The 26,965-nt window shown below is 43.8% G+C and overlaps 1 protein-coding gene across 8 annotated transcripts in view; it reads right to left on the bottom strand.

The window, feature by feature from the left end:
- Positions 1 to 23,932, bottom strand: part of BCL11B (BCL11 transcription factor B) — a 178,541-nt gene extending 154,609 nt beyond the window's left edge. The window contains exons 1-2 of one of the 8 annotated variants that reach the window (XM_084839400.1): positions 22,740 to 23,932; positions 3,752 to 4,120 (exon numbers count right to left, since the gene is read on the bottom strand). In XM_084839400.1, the coding sequence (XP_084695526.1) occupies positions 3,752 to 4,120; positions 22,740 to 22,797 (427 nt within the window). In that variant the 5' untranslated portion in view covers positions 22,798 to 23,932. Of the gene's footprint in view, positions 1 to 3,751; positions 4,121 to 21,929; positions 22,000 to 22,096; positions 22,417 to 22,739 lie in introns of those variants that run through there. The other 7 variants (XM_084839360.1, XM_084839409.1, XM_084839370.1 and 4 more) reach the window with 7 other exon arrangements.
- Between the last annotated feature and the right edge of the window lie 3,033 nt (positions 23,933 to 26,965).

The following is a 26,965-nucleotide window of genomic DNA, read 5'->3' as shown; positions in this document are numbered from 1 at the left end:
TCGAAAGCAATTTTCTTCTATCAAATTGAATGAGAATGGTTGAAAAAAATGTGCCCAAAATTTCTCCCACAACACTAATGCAGGGCACTGCAGCTCTTGTCGCTAACCAGTAGAAACCTTGCTCAACCTAACCTCTGTCTTGTGAGATCCTGGACTATAAGGAAGGCTGAGCGCCAAAGAATTGATGCTTTCGAACTGTGGTGCTGCAGAAGACTCTTACGAGTCCCCTGGACTGCAAGGAGGTCAAATCAGTCAATCCTAAAGGAAATCAACCCTGACTGCTCACTGGAAGGACAGATACTGAAGCTGAAGCTCAAATATTTTGGCCACCTCATGCGAAGAGAAAACTCCCTGTAAAAGACCCTGATGCTGGGAAAGATTGAAGGCAAAAGGAGAAGGGGACGGCAGAGGATGAGGTGGCTAGATAGCATCACCGATGCAATGAATATGAACTTGAGCACACTCCGGGAGAGAGCGGAGGACAGGAAGCCCTGGCGTGCTATGGTCCATGGGGTCACGAAGAGTCGGACACGACTTAACGACTGAACAACGAACAACAACGCATTCATAAGGCATGCCGTTCTGAAAGGCAGTGCCATTTTCCGGAACTGAACTCACCATACGAGAAAGAGAAATTTGGGTACTCGGTCTGTCGACCTCAAATCAATTGCGCAATCCTGCAAGTGGATGAGACAACTGCTGAGTGATGCATGACAATTTGAAGCCCACGGGTAGATTTACACTGCTATTTTGCCCGCTGCAAAGAGAGTATGATGCCCCTGTACAATTACCTACATGTCTTGTTAAGCTAATATATGTTTTACTATCCTGCAGTGGTTACTGCTGGCTTATGTTCAAACCCTTATATGGCAGATTTTGCCCTAGCTTTAGGAAGTGCAGCTCAGGACCCACTATGAAGTCATGGGAACATAGGAAGAAACATAAGAAACTGCCTTATACCCAGTCAAACCATCGATCCATCTGTGCTGACTAACAACAGCTCTCTGAGGGTTCAGACAAGAGTCTTTCGCAGCCCTACTTGGAGATGTCAGGAGAGTCTTCCTTTCTAACCGTAAGATCTAGATCTAGCACAACCTGCGGTTGTCAGCCACTCCTAGTGATTCCCCCAAAGCTGGCAAGACCCCACCCCACTTTTCCCCACATCCCAGTTGATGAAAAGACTGCTGGCTTCTGAGATGGCTGTTTTCTGCTGCTACAAATGACAGAGAAACAACCATCTCAGTTGCCATTGCTAGGGGATGGGAGAGGCTTTTCACCTCCACCCCCCACGATCCTTAGATCACATCAGGCAGGAGGGGAGGCTTAAACCTCCCCAGCCCTGTGCAGTGAGGTGGGAAGGAGGAGGAAGGGTGTGTGTGTGCACACGTGCACACATATGCAACCCCCAGCTGAGAGCTTGGGGCCAAAAAGGTTGCGCACCCCTTCTGTAAAGGGGGAAAGTATTGAAGCTCCCTGATAGCCAAAGGAGTAATTGACAAAGAAGTAAAAGACGGCTAGCTCCACAATCCTAAAAACACACACACATCTAACACAAAATTCGCTGCTCCAGTGTTATAGGCCAGCCTTACCCAAACTAGTACCCTCCTGATATTTTGGACTTCAACTCCCATCAGCCCCAACCAGCATGGCTAATGGTCAGGTACACTGGGAGTTGTAGTCCAAAACATCTGGAGGGCACCAGGTTGGGGAAGGCTGTTATGGGCAATTCATCAGGGGGTTGACAGGCCTCTTCTCTGCAGCTCTCAAGACAAACATCGCCTTTGGCTTTTCGGGCTGCTGGTTTAATTGCTGACATTTATTGTTTCTGTTGATTTTTGCCGTTGTTATCTTTTTTTTCTTTTATTAAGTATGCAGCCTTGGGAGGATGCATACCTTAAAGGTAGCCTACATTTAAAAATAAATAAATGTATTCATCTACAGAGTTTCCCCCAACTGTCCAAGTAAGTTTGGGATAGCTTCAGTTAGGTTGGAGATCAGAACTGTGTTTTTTAATGGCCATCCAGTGCTAAGGAAAAAAACTGCTGTCTTCTCTTGTGTGCAGTGCAAGGCCATTTCTCCAAGTGGCTCATCCGGGGGGATGATACAGTCCCCCTTTCTTGTAATGCCCCTGTAATGAGACCAGCAGTGACCTCCAGAGTAAGTGCAGGCTGCACATGCTGAATACAGCCGCAGGGTATCTTTAACCTACACATCCAATTTCACCACGATGTCCAAGCACTTTAGAAATGAAAATGCAGTCTACTTGTCAACTTCCAACCTGAAACTGCTTACGTTCCTTCCCCCCCCTAAACACTATACCTGCAGAAATTAATTTCTGGAATAAAGCATTTCTAACGTACTGCTCTCTCTCTCTCGCTCTCTCGCTCGCTCTCTCTCTCTCTCTTTTTGCTCCAAACTTAGAAACATGTGGGACACCTAAATCTCAGGAACTGCAGGCCTGCTGAAGGGCTACAAAGCCAATAAAATAAGTCAGAAGTGCCAGACACAGTCCAGCTTGCAAGCACACTGTTTAGGCTTTGTATTGTTCTGCCTGCAACACATGCCTTAACTAACTTTAAACCAATTTAACTTCAGTGGACGCTTGCCAATAGTAGATCTGTGAAGATGAGAAGAATCCTCTCTTTGAGACCCCTAGGCCTCTCACTGGAACTATAACAGTCAGATTTAATTTTGGGGAGGGTGGCTGGACAGAACCAAGAAGGTTAAATCTGCTTTACATTTGTGGTTTCTTTATTCAGGCTCAAGCCCTCTTTCCACTGAAGACAACTGCCCTTTCCCCCAGTATTTCATAGCCACCCACCCCACTACTTTGACAAAGTGAATGCATCTACATTAGCGGTCAAGATGAGCCAGCTAAACATTTAGCCAAGACTTATCTTCTTGTCTTGTCCGGACACGTATCTGTCTTGGCACCTTGGGTTGGTAATTACCATACAGGGAAAAGCTAAGCAGGGTTAGGGTGTGGGAAGGTTCCCTCAACCACTTTTCTCAAGGTTTTATTTTTTTTATTAATCTAAAGCTTAGAAAACTATGGTAATGAGGCGCCATCCGTATCCGGAAATTACGTACATTTTCAGTTTGAAGAAGAAATCTATCGTGGTAACATCTCTGATATCTGGCCTTGAGTTTTGTCCATGTGAGCGCTTCCCAATACAAGATTTGAAAGCACTCTCAACCCTTGCAGTCCAGGCTATAACAGCTCATGCCAATCCACACAGCTGAGAAGTTTCAGGAGGCAGCCAGGCTGGACAATACAATCCAAGCAGTTCACTTCGCACAGTAAGTATGAGACAAGGAGATACCTCTCTTTGGGGAGAAGGAGACCTCTGACTTTCCCCACTATGCTATCTATGCTCCCAGTGGCTACCACAGTAAACAAAAGGAAGCACAGGAACCTGTCATCTTGACACACACCATGGTCTACTCTAACAGTTATCTCTCAGAACACTCAGATTCCTCCGTAGTCCAAGGAACCAAATGAACCCTCCAAAGAATAGGATCTACTAAGGGCTGCAAGCAAGAGGTTCCTCAAAAGTATGTTAAGGCATTATGAATTTCCCACAGGCTGCTAGTGAAATCTTACATTCTCAAGACTGTCAAGAAGTCTCTCTCTCTCAATTTTAAAGATAAAGGACAGGGGCAGGGGGGTGAAGAGAGAGAGAGAGAGAGAGAGAGAGAGAGAGAGAGAGGCTGCCTCTGCAGTTGACTTAATGTAAAATATATGTTGTACCTGCAATGTTCTCCTGCTTGGGGCAAATTCCTTTTGTAGGCGTGAGAAGACGGTCTTCTTCATCGGGTGTGACTTGGATCCCGATTTCCACTGGCTCTGACACTTTCCTGAGCTCGGAGCGTGATGAAGGGGGAGGGCTGGTCTTATCCAGGTTCTTTTCGTAGCAGGCACCACCAGCGCCATTGCACTGTTTCTTCTTGTGCTCTATAAAAACCAAGATGTCTCCCAGGGGGAAGTTCATCTGACACTGTCCACAGGTTAATAGGTCGGGGTCTCCTCCACCCGTCGCAAGGCCGAGCCCAACCGGCTCTCCTATGGCTAGGCTCTCATCCTCATGGGTGATGGCTGTTTCCACATGGTCAGCCTCTGCTTTATGTGGGTAAGCAGAAAGAAGGTGAGGGGTGGGGGTGGGGGGGAGAGGGGGAAAGAAAGAAAAAGAGAGGGAAAAGAATTGAGAGCAATTTGTTTAAATATTCATAAAACCTGAATTAGAACAGGATTTGCTTAAAGCCTGATCGTATCTTTTATCTATTCCCCTCCCTGCTTGTCTCCACAAATAATTTAAATATATTTTGCAACCAAGTCTGTCTGCGAAACAAAATAATAGAGATATCTGATGTGGCTTTTCTGAATGCTCCTTCAAACTACCCTGCAGCAATATACTAATAACAGTAAAGACCTATTATGTAGAACCATGACCGGCATGATTCTGTGAACAGAAGGGATGGACTGACACCACTGCTCAAGTCTCAACAGCTTTATTTATGGAATTATTAAGCAGCCCTATCTGACTCTCAGCCTCAGTTTCTTCTTCTATGAAACTGAAACAATACTAAAACCTGCCTGGCAGGGTTGTTGTTGCAGAAACACAACTTAAAAGATGCTGTTTGACATTAAAACGTATTTACAACAATGAAGTCATTTTGCAAAAATCACTTGTACGGTGTATTTCTTAAAGAGACCTTTGTGAACAGGCCCTAAATCTTGTACTATCACTCTATCCTTTGCAGTTTAGCACATCTTCATGTTTCTACTGTCCGCTCACATAAGAACATAAGAAGAGCCATGCTGGATTAAACCAAGGGTCCATCTCGTCGAGCATTCTGTTCACACACTGGCCAACCAGCTGCCTGCAGGAAACCCACAAGCAGGATGTGAGTGCAACAGCACCGTCCTGCCCATGTTCCCCCGCAAATGGTGTACATAGGCATGCTACCTCTGATACTGGAGGTAGTATATAGCCATCAGGACTAGCCACTGATAGCATTATCCTCCATGAATTTGTCTAAGCCCCTTTTTAAGCCATCTAAATTGGTGTCAATCATTACATCTTGTGGTAAAGAATTCCACAGTTTAACTAAGCGCTGTGTGAAGAAGTATTTCCTTTTATCTGACCTACCCACCCTCCAAAATATGCCTTTTCTCAGATCCACTCCATAGCCACCACCATGCCAAATCTGTAAAACATATTTTGGAAGTGCTGAATAGGCAGAATTGGTCTTACAAATATAGTCACGGGACTGAGAGAAAACAAGTTAACACGGGTCAAGTCCAATCAGCATGAAAAAGCTTCAGGGGAAGAGTAAGCACCAGTCCCAAAAGATTTGGTGAAGAATTTTTGCTGTGTGTAGCTCAAGTGAAACTAACCCTGTTGCACAAGGTTTGTTCATTTACAATGAAGAGACATATTGTGCCTAAAGAGAACAGACCAACATAAGGCAGTGTGGTCCTTCTGTTGCTTTATTGTACTAAATTTCCAGGATGACCAAAGGAGGGAAGTGCCATATTGCCACCATTCCTGCCTCCTCAAGCCTTCCTTTCTCAGTGGCAATAGGGAATCACAAGGACGAAGTCCTTGCATCATCACTGCCAAGAAGGTGGTGGGAATGTTACCTGAGGCAGGCCTCTCCTAGCTGGGCAAAACCGGCTTAGGAAACAAGTTCCTTCTGTTGCCAGGGTATGCAACCTCCTGGCTGGAAGGCAACAAAATGCAGGTGTAGCTTCTCGGGCTCGCCTTGAGCAGGAAGAGTCTCTTTCAAACCCCCACCCACAAAAAAAAGCCTGACTGCACCACAAAAGCTACAGCCAGGATGAGCAGCAAGATGCTTGTTACTCTTCGTGCCACATTGCCTTCATAGGCAACGTGGCAGCTTGCCACGTGTCCCCCACCCCAGACATGGTAACCACATACTTTCCTCTCTCCCCACTACTCCCCACACACTCAGCTTGGAGGAAGTGGTACTATGCCCTGTCAAGGCCACACAATGGCCACCCACCACCACCACCCCACCACTGTGGTTGGCACAGGGTGGGAATTATAATACGCCCATCAAAAAACTGATGAGCGCCCGCTGACTAGGATTGACACACCAGCTGGCTTTTAATGCCCCAGTCCAGAGAAATATGGGCCCAGACTGTGCACACTAACGCATAATAGAAATAGAAATGTAATGAAATAATAATACACCATTAAAAATGCCATGCATGTAGGTGTCCATATGAGGTAGCAAATGGAGAGAGGTTCCTCAAGAATTAGTGGGTTCCTGGATATCAGTCTCTTCACCTCAGCCACACGTGCACCAGGCGTTTCTGAAGATTCCACTTTCTGCAGGAGGTTTAAGAAAACCTCCAGCTGTAAACATACCTACATTTGGCTTTCAAGTAAGTATGCGAAGGATTGCAGGCTGCATCTTTTTCAGGTACTACAGTATCTTGCAGCAATATGCACGTTGTTACCAGGCATTTTTCCTGTTGGGTAGTGATTCTACAGTTTCACATAATCTATTTCTCCCCACCCTCTTCTTCTCTTCCTCCTTTTTCTTTTTTCCACTATCTGTTGCTTTTATTGAATTGTTTTAATTTGGGGTCCAGGCAACCTCGCGCCTTTTTAATGCCTTTATTTCAATTAATCTGCATGCAACCCTGATGGCTGCAGAGTAAGAACGCGGACAAGTAGGTGAATCAAGTGACAACTTTTAAGCAACCAAAAGTCAAATTGATGTTTTGAAAATGTAAAATATACTGCAGCAACATGCACTTCCGTCCAAATTCATTTGGTCAATTTACAGCCCAAGCCTATGCAAATTTACTTGAGAGTAAATTCCAATTAACTTAATGGAACTTAATTCTGAGTAAGGGCACATAGGATTACAGCCTCAGTTTCTTGGTATGATCAAGAATATCTTAAAATGCTGAAAATCACAAGACAGGTTCTAGGGAGGAAAGTTGACTTCCAGATTCAGATTCATACCATGCTTTACATTGCGTATAAATTTTGTAGATCCTCATTTATGTAAGTGGTCTGGAGTAAGGCCAACATTTTGATAATCGGATCATATAAAAGGAAATATAATTTTACATGCCAAAAAACATGGGGCAGTGTGACACCTCTACATGAATTTAAATAACTGAGAGATTGGGACAACCTAGGTTTGCATAAGACAGTATTGTACTCAAAGCCGCTAATTCACAGGCTGCTATGCAGTGAACTTTTATTTTGGGGGGTATTTATTTCCATTGCAGTCTAATTGAAAAACCACACGAAACATGGTCTTCAATCAGGCACAATTCCCATTGGCTGGCGGGGTTTTGCTTTGAACAAAAATTTTATCATTTGGCCCGATCAATACACAGAGAACTAACAGCATGTAAATAAAAGAGATGAGCCACTGAAGTTTTATCTGGAGATGGGAATACTAAAGCTCTGCAGGGGGAAAAATGAACACATGGAAATACTGGCATTGGTGATTTGTTTCCAAATTTCCTGGAGATCTAAAAGCAGCAGGACAATGTAAAACGTTTGTCATAATTCTGAATTGCAATAACTGAACGGAACAAGAACTACATACTACCATTTATTTTTGTTTATTTTTTTAATAAAGGATCGGAAACGGCATTCTGACTAGGAGGCTAATTTCACAGTTTCAGCCAGAGAAACGGTTATTTTAGAGGTCAAAACAAATCTAGCTTCCCTTTCTGGGAAGAAAGAAAAAAATGCTAATTAGTACAAGAATCATACATATCGTAAACTGCATCACTGCCCACTAACCACGTGCATTATGTAAGAAAAAGAAGTGTATCGGAACTTGGTGCCTGGTATATTCACGGCAGTTCAGATTAAGCCTAAGCTAATACCCCTTTGCAGTCAACGGAGGTGTATGAACAAGAAGCGACCTAAGGAATAGAAGATGCATGCATGAAAGCTTTTGAGTCTCCTGAACTTACTTGTAGCCAAATTAATCCAGTAGGTAACTCAACTCTAGGCATAATGCATGGTGTGTGAAACCCATTAATTACTCCCCCCCCCATCCCTTCCTCTAAGTTTACTTTAAAAGCAGCCGGTAGACAATGCAACATAATTAATTTACCAATTTATTTTATGAAAAGACTCTTTGCCATCGTGAAAATGTAATCATAACCCTGGTGCTGAGCGGGAAGTCAGTGGATTTCTGTGCGAATGGTTTGTCACAATGCAAAAGGTAATTATTTAGTGCTTCTGTTCCTTTTAATGATCTAACATTGAGCAATACTGTTTATATTGAAGAGAGCTTGCACCTTTAATTACCAATTACATATACATAATTTTAGAGCCAAAAGGGAAAGGGGGGAAATACAAGTGCTGTGAAAAGACTTCTTTAGACAACATATGCACCGTTTCTAGGAAAGAATTCCTATTAGGTAGAAGCAGAGTGTCAAAATATTAAAACACACATGCACAAAGGGAGATAAGGTAAAAGAGCTGGAAGAGGCAAAGTAAGTAGCACAGCTGAACTGAGCCAAGGTACATAAGGAAGAAACACAGAGAATGGAGGGGGGGAACAGAATAAATCCAAAAATGCCTCTTGGCATTTCCCATAGCCATCCTGCTCTTCTTTAAAGTTAGATGTGTTTCTGAAATTACAGTGCTCTAACTATGTATACATATATTAATGGCGTTGGTGTTTCTTTTTAATCCTTTATTATCTTTATGGTGTAGGAGATATTTTTCGCTCCAAGAAAAGAAAGGGGAGAGGGGGAATGAGTGGAAAACCATGACTCTTGTTAAGTTTCCAGACCCTGTCTAGGTCACAATTCCAAAATCTCCTTCAGTTGTCAGCAACTGAATTATTCATATTTTTCTTTTATTTTCTCTAACTAATCATTATAGTGTACCCTCAGAAGGAATATATATAGATATAAAACACAATTTCTTCCATTTTGGTCTGGGAATGTAAAGCTATTAACCTCATCAGTTTCCAGATTTATCTGCCCAACCCAGTGGCATCTTGCATTACTATGGCCTCACCGTAATTAGTTAAGGACACACGTGCCCATTCATATGAAATCCTCTTGTCCCTCTCTACCCCCACCCCAAACAGTCTGCAATAGCATGTTTGTTAAAAATTGTTTAAAAATATATTGTAAGAATTGTAAAAATATTGTTAAAAATAAAACCTGGCACCCTTTTCATTCTTTGGCAGTCTTAATATTTTAGGAAATCAGCTTTACATTTTCTCCCAGCACAAAGCCCTCTTGAAAGATCGTCAGTCGTTTCAAAGGAATTAAGTAAAGTTTTTTGAAGTTATTTTAATTCCATTTTAAATTTAATAACTCATAACAAAAGCTGGGCTGATAAAACGACTTGTGGCAAAAATTATCTCTAGTTGCAATCCAAAGCTGCCTTGAGTGCCATTTTGTGGTAGAAAGGCAGGGTATAAACCAAATAAAGAACCTTCTCCCTAAAAAGTATCTATTAACTTTGATAGTTTATTCCAGAGTAAATGGGGTCATCAATAATTCACCTGGCCTAATTAAAATGGAATTTTATTTCAAAATGAAGTTTTGAAAAAGAGGAAACAAAAGTGAACACACATAACAACATAACAAAATCACTGAAGAAAAAAAGACACTCACTGATTGTAACTCTTGAACGTATCATGAATATGCTTGTGGGACAGCTGGGATAAAACAGCCTAAGGAGAAGTTCACTGTATAAGCTATATCATATATAAGGGGTTGGTGTGTGTATCGGTCAGAAAAAAATCTGTACTTAACTGGAATTTGATCAAAAGTTTGAAGGGCTTCTACACGGGAAATTAATGGAAACTCTGGTGCCATAGTATCTTTTTTTAAAACTGACCATACTCATGAGAAAAAGTGAGAGGCAAATTTAGCACACCTCTATATGTACTTGTGTGTAAACAGCCAAATGCAAACTTTCTTCTGTTCCAAATGCTTTCCCTTCAACCCATCCACAAATGCTACATTCAGATTGTGACACAAATGAGCCCACCGTGGAAGGAAAACAGGTACAAACCACAGACACTACTCCTAAGACACTGGCATTCATGTCAACGGGGCATACACAACAGCAGCACTCAATAACTTGTGTCCAAAGCCAGTAAGGACCCCATGCTGAACTGAAGAAGTTATGCCTGGGTGTGGCAACACAGAAGGGCTCCCCACACTGCATGCTTCGGCCTAGCTTCTCTGAGCTACAACTGTGAATTCCAGGGAATGAAAAACATTGCTGTCTGTCTCTGACATGTTCATCGGAAGGAAAGAAAGAAATCACTCCAGGTTTTCATTCACACACACCCGCACACACACACAGGAAATTAAGACAGCTTTCTTGGCTTCATAGAAGGAGCCATTCACTGTGCCTGAATGTATCCTCCAAGGGCCTTACTCCAAGGATGGGCAAAAGGTAGATTGGAATCTCCTGGTAGATCTCTGTCTGACTTGCTGTAGATCTGCAACAGTCTCTGACTTCTAACTGTTTAACAACAGCAACAGCGAAAGCTCTCTCTCTCTCTCTTTTTCTCTCTCTCTGGCTGCTGAAGCAAAGGAAAGCTGGAGAGAAATCAGGAGTGGATTATTGTGAAAAAGCCAAAAGTTCATTTCTGGTAATTAAAACAAACTTGTGTGCTCAAAGGTACCCTTTAATGGTAAGGGTCTATCTGCCTCACTGAGTCACTATACCTGGCTCCAGTTGGTAGATCTCGGGAATCTAGTAAAAAAGAAAAAAGTAGATCCTACAAGCCTGATGTCTGTCCACCCATGCCATACTCAATATTACCATTTTTCAGTCCTAAGACTATGATTCCTTTATATTTGGAGGCCCTTAGAAACACACACATACCCAAGGATAGAAAATGCTTCGACTGTGAATGCTCTACTATTAGTGCAACTACTTAATAGAAATATAAAATAATAATAATAATAGTAATAATAATAATAATGTTCACTAGTCCCCTTAAAAATATTCTAGCAACCAATACAACCTAGATGCCATGAAATCAAATTGAATGCTCCAGGTGGTAATATACATAACGCCCCTCTTAGATAGGGATATCAGAGCCTGTCAACACCACCTCCTTGTATTATTATTATTCATAATAATAGTAGTAGTAGTAGAAGTAGAAGTAATTTCCATATTTTATAGTTAGCTCCAGAACAACAGCAGTATCACAAGCCTTGCATTCCAACTGACTGAAACAGACTACAGATCAAGTGGCTTAATAATCATGCCATTCTTCACCAGGAGTTTTGCAAACCAATTCCACCACCAATGCTATTCTTTGGGTGGTGATAGCCGTGTGATTTTAAAACATGTTGGAGCTGGGGCAGGGTAGGAGGTAGGGAAGCACATGTAACTCATGTTTAATATTACAAGGTTTAGATCTCCTTCACAGGGTAGAAATCCTTTACAGGAGGATACTGAGCATGAGACAAGAAACCACTGGGTTTAAGTGTAAATATTAGCCATTGGCTGCTTTTGAATTGAGCTCCTGAGGGCCATTTCACATATTATGAAAAGGCAAACCCAGGTTTGCCACACCGTCCACACAGTCAACAGGAAGCTGTTGCCTGACGAGCGTACCTCTGTGGTACCTATCTGTTGCATTCGCACTTTGTATTTTTATTGCTTTAAAAAATTAAGATGTGAAGTGAGCTCTTTGGACATACTTAGTTTTAAAGTATTGCAATTGTATTTAAATGGCAGAGATTTAAATGAAAAAAACATGTCTTTCACTCCCTTTTCTAACGCTATCACCCAGTACAGAAGGAATTCTTATTTATTATTTCTTTTTAAGGAAGGGGCAGAACAATGGATTGTTTTAGGGGCCAATGTCTTGCTGCTTCTGGCCCCTAAAACAATCCACTGATCTGCCCCTTCCTTAAAAAATAATGCAAATATTCTCTCTCCTCCATCCTGGGTGCTAAAGATACCTAGGTTCTACACAACATCAGAAACATGCTTGAGGCCAATGGAAATGCTGCTGCGACAGTCCTCTGCAGAGGTGCTGCTATCGCCATGGGTACAATGTTGGTAAGGTTGGTTACCATGTAAATCTCTTCACAGACCCAGATGAGCAGACTGCAGATTAACCAGATCTGACTGCGTTTTGTAATGATGAAATGATGAATCATGCAGCATTTGCCAGCTGCACCCCTCTGCAGGGAAATCCTAACTTCAAAGGTATATCACTCAGTCTCCCGTTTCTGGCCCCCTGTGAGGATCTTCCAGCACTCCCAACATCTCCAAGCTGTTGCACCCAGATTTCTGAACCTTGGTTACATGAAGAAGGCAAAAGCCCTACATTCTAAAGCTTTACCCAGACGTCCACTGGAGGAATTACTTTCATCTTAAGATGCTGCCCATAAACCATCTTTTAAATAGATGCTATGCCTCCATCTGAAATTATCTCCCCCCAACACACACAACACACCCACCAGAGTTATGCAGCTGCAAGTGAGAAGATCACCTGGATCAGTCACAGAGTGAGAGTTTTGAGGATGCCACCGATGTAAAGAACACAGTTCCTGGAAAACTTCTCTGCCAACCATCCCACCTGTATCATTTATTTTGCCTTCAAATCCTTCTCAAGCTGGGAAAAGTATTCCATCGTATCTAAACTTCAGCAGTATCACAGCCTTGCACACTTTTTTTCCTTTAGTAGTCAGGGGGGGGGGGGGCTGAAGCTGCGGACATACATTTCCATGGAAAATAAACCCAAAAGAAAGAGGAAAGACTAATGTAGGGGAGAGGTATAACTCAATCTAATGGTGTAAAATGGTAGATCATGACTGTTAATTCCAGCCATCTGGAGGTCGTGCACAAAACAGACCAGGTATCTCGATCGATCCATGAAGATCCAACCTACACATAACAGCTATTTCACATGAGAGGCTTACTTAAACTGGTCCACAGCAGCCTTATAATAGCCTCTCACCTAAGCACAAATAATTAACAGAGGTAGCTATTGGCAGACAAATATCCATGGGTTGCCCAGTTTTGTGGGCCGGCAACTTTTTTACGTTGCTTTCAAAGGTAATAAAAATATAATAAATATATAACACCTATACTGGCGAACATGCACATTCAGTTTCTCTTCCACATTCTATCTTGCATTAACAGCATTCACAACTGGCACAAATCTAAGCGCAAGGGAGTCCCAAATGCACTTTTTAAAAAGTCAAGTGCGAAAGCAGCTCTTGGGAAGGGAGAAGACAGTTCCATCTCCGTGTCCCCTTCATCCTTTGGTCTTGCTGTGTCATGAAGGTGACAATCACGTCCAGTTCTGTATGTGGCTCAAACATGGGAAAGATGTTGTTTTTGTTGCTGCAGTACCCCTTTTAATGCTAGGCAAAGACTACTGATCAGGCTTCAGATGTAAATGGCTTCCAATTACTATGGAAAGCAGAGGAATCAGTATTAAGGTGTGTTTAAAAAGGAAGTAGAGGATAACTTGGAATTGCTCATTTAGATTGAATGCTATTTGCAAATATATTCATACAACTGTGAGTTTCTGCACTCCTCCGTAAACCTGCAGGTCAGACACCTCTGGAAGAACTAGCCTGTATCTTAGAAAACAAGTAAACCCCATCACACACTTGAATGTAGGACAAATGCCTCAAAAAAATAGCTGCAGTGGAAAAGAAAGGAAGAAAAGAGAGATGAGTTAAAAATAAAACGCCCAGCACATTTCAACACAAATACAAATCTTACAGCGGAATCAAAGTCTAGCGATCTCATGGAGGCCACTTAAAACCTTACAAAATGGTGCCTCTAACTGCATGGAGCTGTGGTCATCTCCATTCTCTAGAATACCCAGCATTACCCCAGTCCTGCTTCCCTAAATTTCAGACATGCCTCTGCCCTTAGTTAAATCAAAAGCTACATATATATATAGTGTTAATGGAACAAAGGTGATGTATGTTTTGCTAAATAAACTAGTTGCTCTAGGTGCACAAGAGGGAGGAAGAAAAAGATTTATTGCAACTGAAAGGCTAAAATGCATAGGTTCTTGTGTAGACCACGAAAGCTGTAAATCTTCACAGATAAATCAGGGACTGAGATGATGCGATACAAACGCTTCCTTTGTTCCTGTGTGAATAGATTTGTTTTAGTTAAAACTAAATAGAGAAAGGAGTGGGGAGAATGGATACTCAAAGAGGAGGGGGGAGTCCACACAGGGAATTTCTATACTCTTGGCTACACTTGAACAGGCTGCCTGGATTATAGATCCTTAGCAATATATGAACAACAGCAAAACGCAAATGAGAAAAATCAATGCATTTGATTTCTGCTGTGGATTGAAACACAGGTGGAATCCTTGTCAAGTGTCAAAAGGGAGAATTCAGGGGAGTTCTAAATCACCACCATTACTCACACTCAAACTCTTTTGGGGTCATTTTTCAAGTTAACAGAAGTTCAGGTGTTCCAAAACCCAACATATTGGGTCGGCTGATTCCAGACTCATTAAAAGCAAAAAATAAAAAGTGAAGCGGAGGTGACTTTCTGCATGCAATCGCTCTCTGTTCCTTCTTTCTATATCATGATATGCACACAAGCACTCACAATTCCCAACAAGCACTTCAGTGCCCACAAAACACACAAATCTGCGTGCTCTTTCATAAAATGAATTCTTTGCACTGAGCCAGAAGTCTTGCATATGCAAAAATAAATAAAATAAAATAAAATAAAATAATACCCAAGCCAGCCCCTATTAACATCATACCATTAATCAAATCCCCAATCTGGTGTCATTTATGCCAGAAAATGATATTCCTGCAGCATCGCTGCCACCATCACTTTCTTCCTCTTCCTCCCCCCTCTCTGGTGCATGCCTATACTGCATGAAGTCTGTGTTCTTTCATTTGTTTTCAAAAAGCCATCAGACATTTTTCTAAAAAAATATATGCCTTGGGAAGAACAAGAGGAGGGGATGTCCTGCTGCGTAAGAGTCCCCTGTATATAGTAAAGACTTAGTTGACAGCTGTTTTTTTTTTTTTTTCCAAGGGAGGGAGGGAGCAAATCTAGATGATGTTGAGAAACTGTAACTCACTGTGAATACACAACCGCCTTCACTGCTGAGGGTGGAAAGGGACTACAAAAGGACACTTTATGAAAGTAAATAAGCAGAAATATAACAGCCACTGGAAAGATCGCACATTTATTAGTAATGCCTGCTCAGTGCGAGCGCCGGTTTTCCCTCATCTTGTTATAAAGATATATGCATCAGTATGTTTGCACTTCTCATGCGCCCATGTTACATGTGCTCTGGTCTCACCGAAGTCCCAGGCAAGCATAACCAAATGCAAGCTTGCAGCCAAGCCTTCTGCACAAGGCCCATTGAAAGGAATGGAAGCTGCACAGCCACATGCTGATGGGATTGTGCTCTAGAGCTCTTTATCTTTGTATTTCTATTGCAACTGTTTAATAGCTTGCATGATGCTTTTTCCGGCATCACTAAACTTTTAAGGTATGCCTTCATACAGGACAAAAAGATCGCTTAGGATACAATCCTGTGCAAACTGACCTAGGATTAAGCCGTCATTGAACACAGTGGGCCTTACTTTTGAGTAAACATGTATAGGATCTTGCTGTTGTTTTCTTTTCGAAGCTTATCCACCTCTTTAAATTAAGCAGCGTTCACTGAGCAATAAGCAAGAGGGGGGGAAATACTGTTTTGGAAAGAAAACAGAAAGCAGGCTGGACGCAGTGAACATCTTCGTAAGGAAGACTTTAAATGTTTTGCATGGCAGAGGTGCCTCCTTGGTTACCAAGGACCATTTTGTTTCTTTCTGAAAATATTGTGAAAAGTTTTAAAGATTGAAGCAAGTTCTTCTTGACAAAACTGGAGCATTTTTAACAACAAAGGTGTGTTGGGGGGAACACTTTCTGAACACTTCATCTTCCAGGTTAGTCAAATCAACTGCCCACTGTCTCTATGCTTCCAACAAACTGAATGCGAACACTAAATGAAATAGAGGAATCATCAGATAAATTGCAGGCCCTGTCTAGTTGAGAGTGAAGGCTTTTTCTATAGTGGGCGACAGCCCTAGTCTTTTGTCTGACCCAATTTATTTCTCTTTCAAGTTCAAATGGAGCCCTCTACCCTGTCAGCAAAGAACATCCACCTACATACTGTGCCCTAACATGAGAAAGAAATCTGTGGAAGAACTGACAATACCATAACCTGACAAACTTCCTCATAAACACGTTCCCCTGGCATTCCCAGATACCCTGATTCTCTCTATATAACCCATTAAATGATATACATTTGGGCATGAAAGCATTCCAGTGATGTCGACACTAACAAGATGTGTGCAAATCATGGGAACACTGTTAGAAACACACACACACACACACTTATACAAACATACACACACACACACACACACACACAAAGAAACACGATGTGCTGTAAGTTCATTTCTATTCCTTTTAACATAGGAAAAACCTATGTTTATTACTATAAGAGAGCAATTAAAAGTTAGACAACCTGCCCATGTGGAGTTCTGACCTTCAGAGCCATGACTATTATCACACAACTTCTGAAGGTTCTGCCCCATCACAGCTATACATAATATTTAGAGACGTTCGATAACTATTTTCATCTTTTACTGAATGCTCAAATACGTATGCACGTGGCATAAAGATCCGTGTGTATGTGTGATAATAATTTGCACAAACATACCCTGCACTAACACACAGCTTTTGAAGGATCTGGTTTCATTAAACATTCACTGTTGTGAGTTACATTCATACGTATTGTTCTGTTGACAATTCTTCTGCTGAATTTATGCATGCACACATATGCACACAGAACATCCATTTGAACTAGCACACATCCCCCTAGTAAATATATGTAGCTTTTTAAGGATTTCGTTTGGTCAGTCCCATCTCTGCTGTTCACAATGTACAACATATTGTGTGCATATACAAATATACACTAAAGAGAAAAAGGCGTGTGTGTCTGTATACACAACTCACACGGATGTTCATACCCTGTTGTGCATATTGAGTTAGACCACATTTTCTTAAGGATTTAGCTCAGCTGGCCCTTTATAGTTCGCAATCATTATATTTATATATTCCACTGTAACAATCTTCCGGGCTCGCTGTGCACAAATCTAAACCTACACAGAAGACAAATTAATCACTGGATGCATATACATTTTCATATTTGTACACGAGCCTACTCTTCGCTCTTAGCTAATCCAGCAACTCAGAATGGCGAAAGCAAAGGCAAGCTGCTGACAGTAAAAGACACCATTAAAAACTAATTTTAATTAAAAGACATCTATCTTGCCGGAGCTGCTTAATCAGTCATAATTTGCTTAGAAAATAGATTTATCTAACTTGCAATCTCTCTCATCTTGTACCATATAGATCTCAGCATGAAAATCAATACCACAACTTTACACCTAAAACATTTTTGCAGTAGTGAAAAGGACTCCCTTCTACCTATTATTATATTTTCTTGCCTCCACCAGTGCTGGGAACCAACCCGAAATTTCTATGAGACAGGCTATGAGCGCCCCCTAGCCGTCAAAGCTAGCCACTGAGCACCACAAGGCACAAATGTGACTTGCTATTCAGCTGAAGAAACTAGCAAAGTTTATTTTGGAAAGTATTTTGTATCAACAAACAAGAGGGTGCAGGGCAATCTAGATAGGAAATGTAAAAGGGAAAAGAAACGCCTTGTGCAAGATGTGCTAAACTAATAGATTAAACTCCAAACACACTTCGTTCTGATAAGGGAAGGAGAATAGGTGCCAATTAGAAGCAGTGACATCTATAATATGGCCTCTTTACCTGGAGATCACCATTTGTGTTTAGTGCACCAGAAGACAGTCCTTTGTTCAACACACACCACAATACATTTGATAATGCTAGACAAGGACACACACACACATATATATATATATATGCGTTGCTATTAACAAAAATGGGATGGTGGGGGGAGATCCCTAGCCATGCTTGCTAGAATGTTTCAATAAGCTTGACAAAATAGTCTCCTCCGTGTTTGCCTACCAATGAAAAGCAAAGCTGTTTCTTATTCCATCATCCATTCACAAAGCCATTTCTTATGCTGAGCAAATCACACAACTCAAAGGAAGAATGAAGACAGTGGGAAAAATACTAGGAAGCATCCAAAAATGGGGGGTGGGTGAATTGTTTTAAAACAAAACCAAGAGTTATAATTTCCTTAAAAATCTGTTTAAAACCTGCAATTTTAAGTAAAATGTATCACGTACGAACTGGTAAGGTACAGCTTGGATGCAGATAATGGAGGAGGCAATATTGTCAAAGCCCTTCTTTAACTCGGCCTGTAACACCTGCTAGAGACATGTATGTGTTACAGCCCTACAGGTATGCCAAAAAATGCAACCATCTCTACAAATTCCTTCCTGGCTAATTCTTTAGTTATACCTATTATGCTTTGTTTAACATGCATGTTAAGTTTCCTTGATCGCCTCTGAATGGCAGAAATTCTTCTACTAAGGAAAACCTGAAAACAAATTAAAAATAAATAAAGGGTGTTTTCTCTCTACTGAGATCATGTGGGCATGGTACAAATCAACAGGGTCAAATCACGAAAACCAACAAGTAACCTGTTGACCATGGACTTCAGAAATCTGATGTTTTTCCCCAGAAATGTTTTCATATTTTTCTCAATCCCCCCCATGCTCCGTTTCTTCAGCTGGGTTCAACTGTCTTATGAACGAAGGTCATTTCGCTGGCAGAAAAGGTTACTTTAATTCCAGGCTAACATATCCTTCCATTCCTAAAATGCTTAACTAGTGCAGAAATCTCACTCTTCTAGCTATTAAACTTTTTATCACCTTCTGTACAGAAAGGTCCTACCACATCTCTGTCTGGATTTTTAGAGATCCCATTTTCACTTTCTAAATGTTATGTAACTTGCTATTTTTTCTACAGTAAGCCATCACCAGAGACAAACTCAAATGTGTTCATTCATCAGCTCTTCATCTATCACAAACAAGGTAGAATACATTTGGGAAGAGGGATGGAAGTCACAAGAATCAAAGAAGCCTATCTCTAAATAAATAAAAATAACCATGAGTGCAGTTATAAAGTTAGAGTGCAGTCACTGTAGACAATAACAAACACCTCCATTGATCTGAACTGTATCTGGAATGTACACTTAAGACCCCAAATCCTATGCATACTTACTTGGGACTAAGCCCCACTGAACTCAGCAGTGCTTACATCTAAGTAAACATGTATAGGACACAGACTGTAAATATTTTTCACACACTCACTTTCTACTTGTTTGCCATTCAGGTTAGCAGTCTTATCTTTTAGCACCCACAGGGACTAAAATCTAATGAACACCAATAGGATGGTTAGAATTAAACCCATTCTCCTGCCTGACTCTACAACCCCCACTTAGTAGTGTACCCTGAAATGCAATGCCATTCTCCTGATAGATTGCTTGACAGTGAGCCATCAAAGAAATGCAGTTCTCAGGATACTATCCATTCAGAAAAGAGTGCTTGGGGGAGGGGGGAGGGGAAATTCATATTAATTTACTTAGTTATTTGGTCCTTCTTGTTTGTGCTTCTCATCAAACTTGTCTAGATTTCTTCCTTTCTTTTTTAAACAAGCTCCTCTTTAATAATGCATAACTCCTTCCTGGAAATTGGTTCAACAGCCGTCTGATGAAACCATCTCTCTAGAACTCTTATGGCCCAAACATGGGTTACATTTTCTTGATCTTTTTCTTTTCTTTTCTTCTAATCTATACACATACACCCTTTATGTCCATCACCTCTCTGGTTGTTATCTTCCTCACCACCACCACCCCTTTTTCCTCCCCAGTTCAAGAGGACACTTTGATGTCTCTTGTTGTTAAGTCCCTTCCAGACGGAAAGATGAATGGAAGAGCTGAGGATAGAAAGAAATTGCACTGTTTCTCTCCCTTCCAGCCTAAACCTTCATTCACCATTAAGCCACACTGTAGGCAGAACCATGGGGTACCCTTCCAATACACCTAACACCAACCTATACTTTTAATTTACACAATAGGAGGAAAAGGAGAACTGAAATTCACGAACACAAGCCCACCTGTTTTAACCTCATCCCAAAACATAATTTGAAACAAAATGTGCCAGTGTACCTTTTCTTTTCCTATTATTACTATGTACTGCCTTTTCACCTTTTTCTATCTTCTTCCCCATGTCAAAAAAACAAACTCCTCATACAAACCATGCAGAAAACAAAACCACAAAACAGAGTTACTTGAAATAATATGGATTTTTTTAATAAAGGAGGGATAAGACCCACCTCCACTTTCCCTCTCCCAAAGCGAAAGGTAATTTACAAACCGGTTAGGTTTTCTAAATGCCAAAAGAAGAAAAAAGGAGGGCAATGCAGTTTGCTCAAAAGATGTTTGGGGTTTGGTTTGGGTTTTTTAAATCCACTTTTTCCTGCTGGTTCAGCAACACCATCAACTCGCCGTTGCAAAATAGGGTTCAGAATCAATTAAAAGGCCGATATCAAATACATCTTCATTGATGCTGTAGTCGGTTAATAATGGGGGGGAGGGAAAAATGGTAGGGGGAGGATGGAAAGAGAAGAAGAAAAAATAAAGTAGCGGGGTGGGGAAGGAAAAATAACATTCACAAGCCAAACGCCATGCCAGGTCGAGCGACTGCATTCGCCAATCAATATAATTCCGATGTATTCTTACGAACATTTTTATCAGATCTAACAAAGGAAAGAGGAAAGAGAGACCGCTGTCACCAAATGCTGTTGGCGGATGGCTGCAAGTCTTGGGCTTTCTGGGGGAAGGGAGACGCTGTGTGTGTGTGTGTGTGTGTGTGTGTATAGATATATATTTAAATTTTAAAAGAATGTAACATACATATTCTATTCCTTTCTCTCTCTCTCTCTCTCTTCCCCCTCAACAGTCTCTCCGACTCGGCCCCCTTCTCCTCTTGCTTCCCTCTCCCTCTCTCACACTACCCCCCCCCCCGCTTCTCCTCTCGCCTAGCTCCACACGCGCAACCGCTGCTTTGCAAAAGCGTGCAACGGAGCTGTTCTTTTTGGCGTTTGCAGGGGTTTGTTTGGGCTGTGATTTCTTCTGTCTCTCCTCCCCCTGCGCCTCCCTCCCCCCTCCAAAAGAAATACTAGCCTAGGTTTATTTCTTTTCTTTTTTCATTTCAATGTATTTACTTGTTTGAGCCTAGCCTCCGAAAGAAAAAAAAAGCCATTCAGGAAAGCAAAAGGCAAAAAAAAAAAAAGGCAATGCTGCCTGCAAATCTTCAGAAGCGTTGGGTTTCTATTGAATTTCAGTGTTAGAGAAAGCAAAGGAAAAATACGGCGAAATACAGGGTGGCGATTGCCTTTTTAAAATTATTATTAATTAGCAGGGCAGAAGGTTTTGCAAAGAGAAGTTGCAATGAGGCAAACTGACCCCCTGGATGTAGATTCCCCAGAACTCCTATACAAGCGACTCCTGGGTCCCCACCCCCACCCTCTGCTGTGTTGCCAGCAGCACCTCGTTCTAGATCTCTCCCTCTCACACCGCCACCCAATGTCCTCCCTTGGACTATTTTTGGCTGCCACAGGATCCCACCGCCACCTCTCCCTTCCTTGCAAAAGTGGCGCGCCTTTTTGCAGGACTTCTAAGCTGCTTTGCAAAGCGCGCGCGCGCTCCGCTGTGCAAAATGGTGCTACCTTACTTAGCAAAGGTTTGGCCCACACACACACACACAACACCATTTCCCACACGCTTCCACACACATATACATACACACTCCGCGTGCAGGCACACACCTGCCTCCCCCCCGCCCTCCAGGTTTTGGAAAAAGCAACACACACACACACACACACATTATATACAAAGGCACTCTAACGTTTCGAACAGGGCAGCCGAACCTTGGCAAGGATGAAGTCGAGCAAAAGGCTACAGCCTGTCTACCTGTACACTGGCATCCCTTACACACACACACACACCCCCAAAAGTCCGGCTCTGGCCCCGTTACCAAGCTGGGCTTCCCTGACGGGAGGAAACAACCCCCATCCCCGGCTCTCCCCCCACCCACCTCGCCTTCAACGCGCCGCCTCCTCCGTTCCTGTTTCTCCCAGCTCCCCACGCCGGCCTCGCCGCTCCATCCCTGGCCCAGCCGTTCCATGTGGTTCCCATTAAGCGATGACCCCCCCACCACCACCACCTTTCTTTCCCTGGCTGCCGCTTTTCTCCGGCGCTGGCCAACTTTGGACCAGCTTTTTTTCCCCACCCAGGCTCTCCAAGTCCCTGCTGCGGATAACACCGACACCACCCCTCTCCACGGCTAGTTTCTCCCCCTCTTCACCGGCTTCGTGGCCTCCTTCGCTACCTCCACGCTGCCTGCAAATTCACCTCAAACTTTGCTCCCCCCACCCCCCGACACACGCACGCCTCGCGCTCTCTCTCTCTCCTCGGTTCCCCCTCGTCCTCCCAAGCCAGCCAGCTACACGCGCGTTCACAGCCCACCGCCACCGTCCTCCCTTCTTTCTAAACTCTCAGAGACCCTTCACTTCATCCGCCACCAGCAGCAGCTAGCGCCAATCTTTCCTGGTCAATTTCATACGAGGTGCATACACGCGCCCCAAGTTTCGATCTCTTACTTCTCCCCACATACACACACACACACGACACGCAGACACTTTTCCTTCCGATCCGGCTCCTCGCGAGTTGCAACTTACGCGTGATAATTTCCCTTTGTGATAAGTGCTGCGGATTTCCCTGCTTGCGACGGGACATTGCACTTGCATTTACGCGGTCATCGCCCGGAGAGCTGGACTTGGGTAGGGGGGGTCGGGTTGGAGGAGGGGGGAGCGATCTTCTTCTTCCTCCTCTTCTATTTTCTTCTTGACGGATTTCTTCTTTTAAAAAGAAAAAGCACAATAAAGAACTAAAAAAGAGAGAAAGAGAGAGGGCGAAAAACTCTTTCCCCCCCCTCCTTGGCGCACTCAAGATGAGGTTCTTCCTTCAATTAAAAAAGCATCATCAAACGAGTAGGGTTAGGCTTGGTTTTATTTTCGCAAGACAACTGTCTTTTTGTTTTGTTTTTCCTTTCCACCGCTTCCAGATCTTTTCTTGAACTTCAGGAGAGAAGGATGGTTCCCCCCCCCCTTCACCAGGCGCTGACACTTTTATTTTTCCAGAGTGTTTAGGGGTGGGAGGGTGGAGGAGAGAAAAAGAAGGGGGGGGGAAGCAAAGTGCACTTCTTCCACCAGGAGGGTTTTCTTTAATAATAAAAAAAAAACCTAAAAATTGGATTATATACACACACGCTCGCACAAAAGTAGAAAAATTGGAATTTGCCCACACGCAGAGAAAAATGCAGGAAGAAAAATTACCCTTGCTGGGTTAATTAGAATTCTTTCTTTTCTTGGCTTGTTTTTTAAAAGGGGTAGCCCAAACTGTGTCTCCTCTTTGCCAGTTCAAGTACCACTGGGTTGGGGGTTTTTTGTTGTTGTTCTTTTCTTTTTCTTTCTTTTTTTTTTTTTGCTTTGCTCGCACCACTTTGCCACTGGCTTCCCCCCTCCCCTCGCTTGGCACAAGGTCTTGCTAGGAAGGAAGCCCCCCAGTGCTTCTGGGTTAGGGCTGGCTATTACTAGGAGATATATTGCAATGTGAAGATGGCGGAGCCCGGTTCCCTGGGAGCGCTCTGTCTCTCTATGGCTGGGTCTGCCTCCGTACAATGGGATAAAATTCAAGTTCAAGTGCGGACGTGACGTTTAATCTGCACTAGAGACAAAAAAGACCTAGAGAGTAGGAGCACTGGGGGCGACTAGCGGTGGCTTTTTAACATTGTACCCTGCAAGAGAACGAGAAGAAGGAGAAGAAGGAGAAAAACCGCCCTCAAACACACTCCCAGCACACGCGCGGCTTCGATTGCTTAGCCAGGGCTGCCTTGTGGAGAGCGACAGCCAAAATGAAATTAACTGAATTTAGGGAAGAGAAGGGGGAAAGGAAAGGGGGGGGAAGGGGGGGGAAGCAATCAGGAAAGGGGGGAAGGGGAGTCCCTCCCAACCCGTCCCCGATCAGGTTTAGGAGCCAAGGTCCGGAGGGTCTTCGGTGGAGGGGGGAGGTGATCCGGACCCGGGCCATCTCCCTCCCCCCTCCTCCGCCCACTGGCAGGAGGCCCAAATGGGACGGACGTCTCCTGGGGGAAACGGGGGGGAGGAATAGGTAAAGGGATTGGGTAAGCCAAGCAGGCTGGCGCCGGAAAGGCAAAAAAAAAAAGGGAGAGAGAGTTGGGAATGATCGGCGAAACCCGGAGAGCAGCCAGCCAGGCTGGAGGTGGGCGCCCAGGGGACGCGGGGTCCATTCTGTTCTCGCTCGATCCACCTGCTCCGAGATCTCCCAGGCGGCTGGATCTTGGCTTCGCTGAGATCCATTCGCTTCCCCCTCTTTAAACTAAGAGCTGCCTCGCTCTCTTCTCTGCACGCAGGCAGGCGGCAACAGCCCGACTCCGCTCCAAACACCTTCGCAGTGCATTTCCAACAGTTTTTACAATAACACAAATATCTGCGTGGGGGAAGAGATATTTCTCTCCCCCCCCCCCTTCAATCTGAATTGCGATTACAGAGGGAGCCACAAAGACACACACACACACCACTCTGTCTGTCTGTCTCTCTCATGCGCTTAGGTGGTTAAGGATCCCTACCAAATCCCTGGGCACTGTGCTACAAACGAGCGTTCACCCAAGGAAGCCGGGCTGCAGACCAGGTCGAAACCGCGAAACGTGACCACTAAATAAGTCGTCGGTGGACCTACCTCCATGTGTCTTGCACCACCCACCCCCCAATATAATCCTATGACTGTTTGCTAATAAAGGAAGGCCGTTGCGTTTTATAGGGCTCTTTCTGTCCCTAAAGAAGTTTCTTTTTAAATGCGGGGTCCCCCAGTTACAATGCTTTGGGATATATACAGCGCTGCTTTGCGCTGAAGGCGTTCCATTCCGAATGCATCCCTTAGCATGAGCGACCATCTAACCTGGGGGTCCCTAAATATGCACACTGCAAGATCAGAGTATTTGAATCCGGGTTCAATCGCCCATAATAAAAAATACCGCCCATTTCTATACACATAAGCGTTAATGCGCTTTGGATTCTCCAGGGCCAGCCATAAATGAGGGAGCGGAGAGGAGAGGGAGAGAACTCATCGTTTCCACCAAAACTTTCGACCACCCTGATCTGGCATAAAGGGATGTCCACAACCTGTCTGAAAGGGCCATTCGTCTGCATTTAGTGGTTTCGGAGTCTATGGCTTCGTAAGGAACGGGGAACTAGTCACCTGTAGTGGCGGGGCTGTCTTCGCTTGGCCTAGTCCTGTGCAGGGTAGCCAAGCCGCAGCGATCCGGAAGCGTACCCAGCATCATCTGCGACATTGCGGGGGGTTTTTAGATGCGTTGCATCTCTGGGACCACGCACTTTTCACTGGCTACTCTAAAAAAAAACACGCAGCCACGCGGACTTGGGTTACGGCTGCTTGCGACCTGGCGGGCCTTGCTCCCCAGTGGACTGTGTGAGGATGTCCGTTTTTAACAGTGCCACCGTTGCAATGATTCTAGGGGCGAATACAAGCAGCTCACGCGCACTCTCTGTTAGCTGCGGCAAAAACAACAGTCTTGTGGAACTTTAAAGACGACTAACACATACCTTCTGGCATAAGCTTGGGCGGACTATAGCCCACTTTATCAGATGCATGGAGTGTGATGGAGAGTTGTAGGTGTGTATATACAGTACGGGGGGGGGGGGAGAGGGAGAGAGAAGTCCACGAAAGCTTGTGCCAGAATGAATGTGTTCGTCTTTAAGGTGCTACAAGACTCTTCGTTGTTTGCGCGGCACTGGGCTACCGTCTGGAATCTGTTCCTGCAGAAGCACTGTGGACTCAGTGCCCCATTTTGTTACTCCCAGCCCCACTGGAACATAGGAACACAGGAAGCTACCTGATATCGAGTCAGACCATGGACCCAGCTGTCCCAATATTGTCGACACTGGCTGGCAGGGGCTCTCCAGGGTTTCAGGCAGGAGTTTTTCCAGCCCTACCTGGAGATGCCGGGGATCGAACCTGGTTTTTCCAGCCCTACCTGGAGAGATGCCGGGGATCGAACCTGAGAGCTTCTGCGTGCAAAGCAGGTACTCTGCCACTGAGCTACTGCCGAGGAACCCTTGGAATTCGCCCTTTGAATGCAAAGAAAGGGGTTAAAGTGAGGCATGCGGAACTGGCACTCTAGCCTTCTCCAGACAGGTTTCTTTTCTGTGACTTAACTCCCCCATCAGCCCCAAATAATAGGGTTATTTTCGCCCTTGTAGGGTCGCCTGGAAGTTCTTTCCTCTATACGTGCAGCTGTTAGCAGTAACCCTCTGGAGACACACTCCAGCCGGGATAAGGTGGAATCGAACCAGGGAGGGCTGGAATGGAGAATGGTGGTCTTTCCCATATTATGGGATGCCTTTGGGTTGCGTGTGTTGGATGAGAAACAGCCCTTTCCCGTTTTAAGATTGTACACCGGCTTTCCCCAGCCAGTTGTGTTGGGACTACAAAGCAGTCTACTCCAGCCGGCATGGCCGTAGTGGCTGGGGATTATGGGAATTGTAGTCCAACACACTTAGAGAGCACTAGGCTGGGAAATGCTGCTCTACAGTCTCTCCCTTCACCCCTTTATCACCGTGGAACAAGACTAGGGAAAGCTGAGAGCTCTTTAGAGAGGTGTTTCACACATACACACAAATCCGTCTTGGTTACTTCTGATCACCTTCAAGTCCCTGGGGTGCTGGAGGGAGGATACACTTTTTGTGACTTGCGTTCATACATTCAGTTAATGCACGGGGTAGGGGATAATTCGGCCGAAATTAAGTCCCCTGGATTTCCGTGGGAAAATTAAGCATATTCTTAAAGGGCTGCAATCCTATATACA

Source organism: Heloderma suspectum, chromosome 1 (assembly GCF_057233095.1).
Source record: "Heloderma suspectum isolate Gila_16-S chromosome 1, 16-S_ref, whole genome shotgun sequence".
In the NCBI taxonomy this organism is placed as follows: domain Eukaryota; kingdom Metazoa; phylum Chordata; class Lepidosauria; order Squamata; family Helodermatidae; genus Heloderma; species Heloderma suspectum.
The sequence above is the reverse complement of the archived record's forward strand: the minus strand, read 5'-3'. Positions and strand labels throughout refer to the sequence as shown.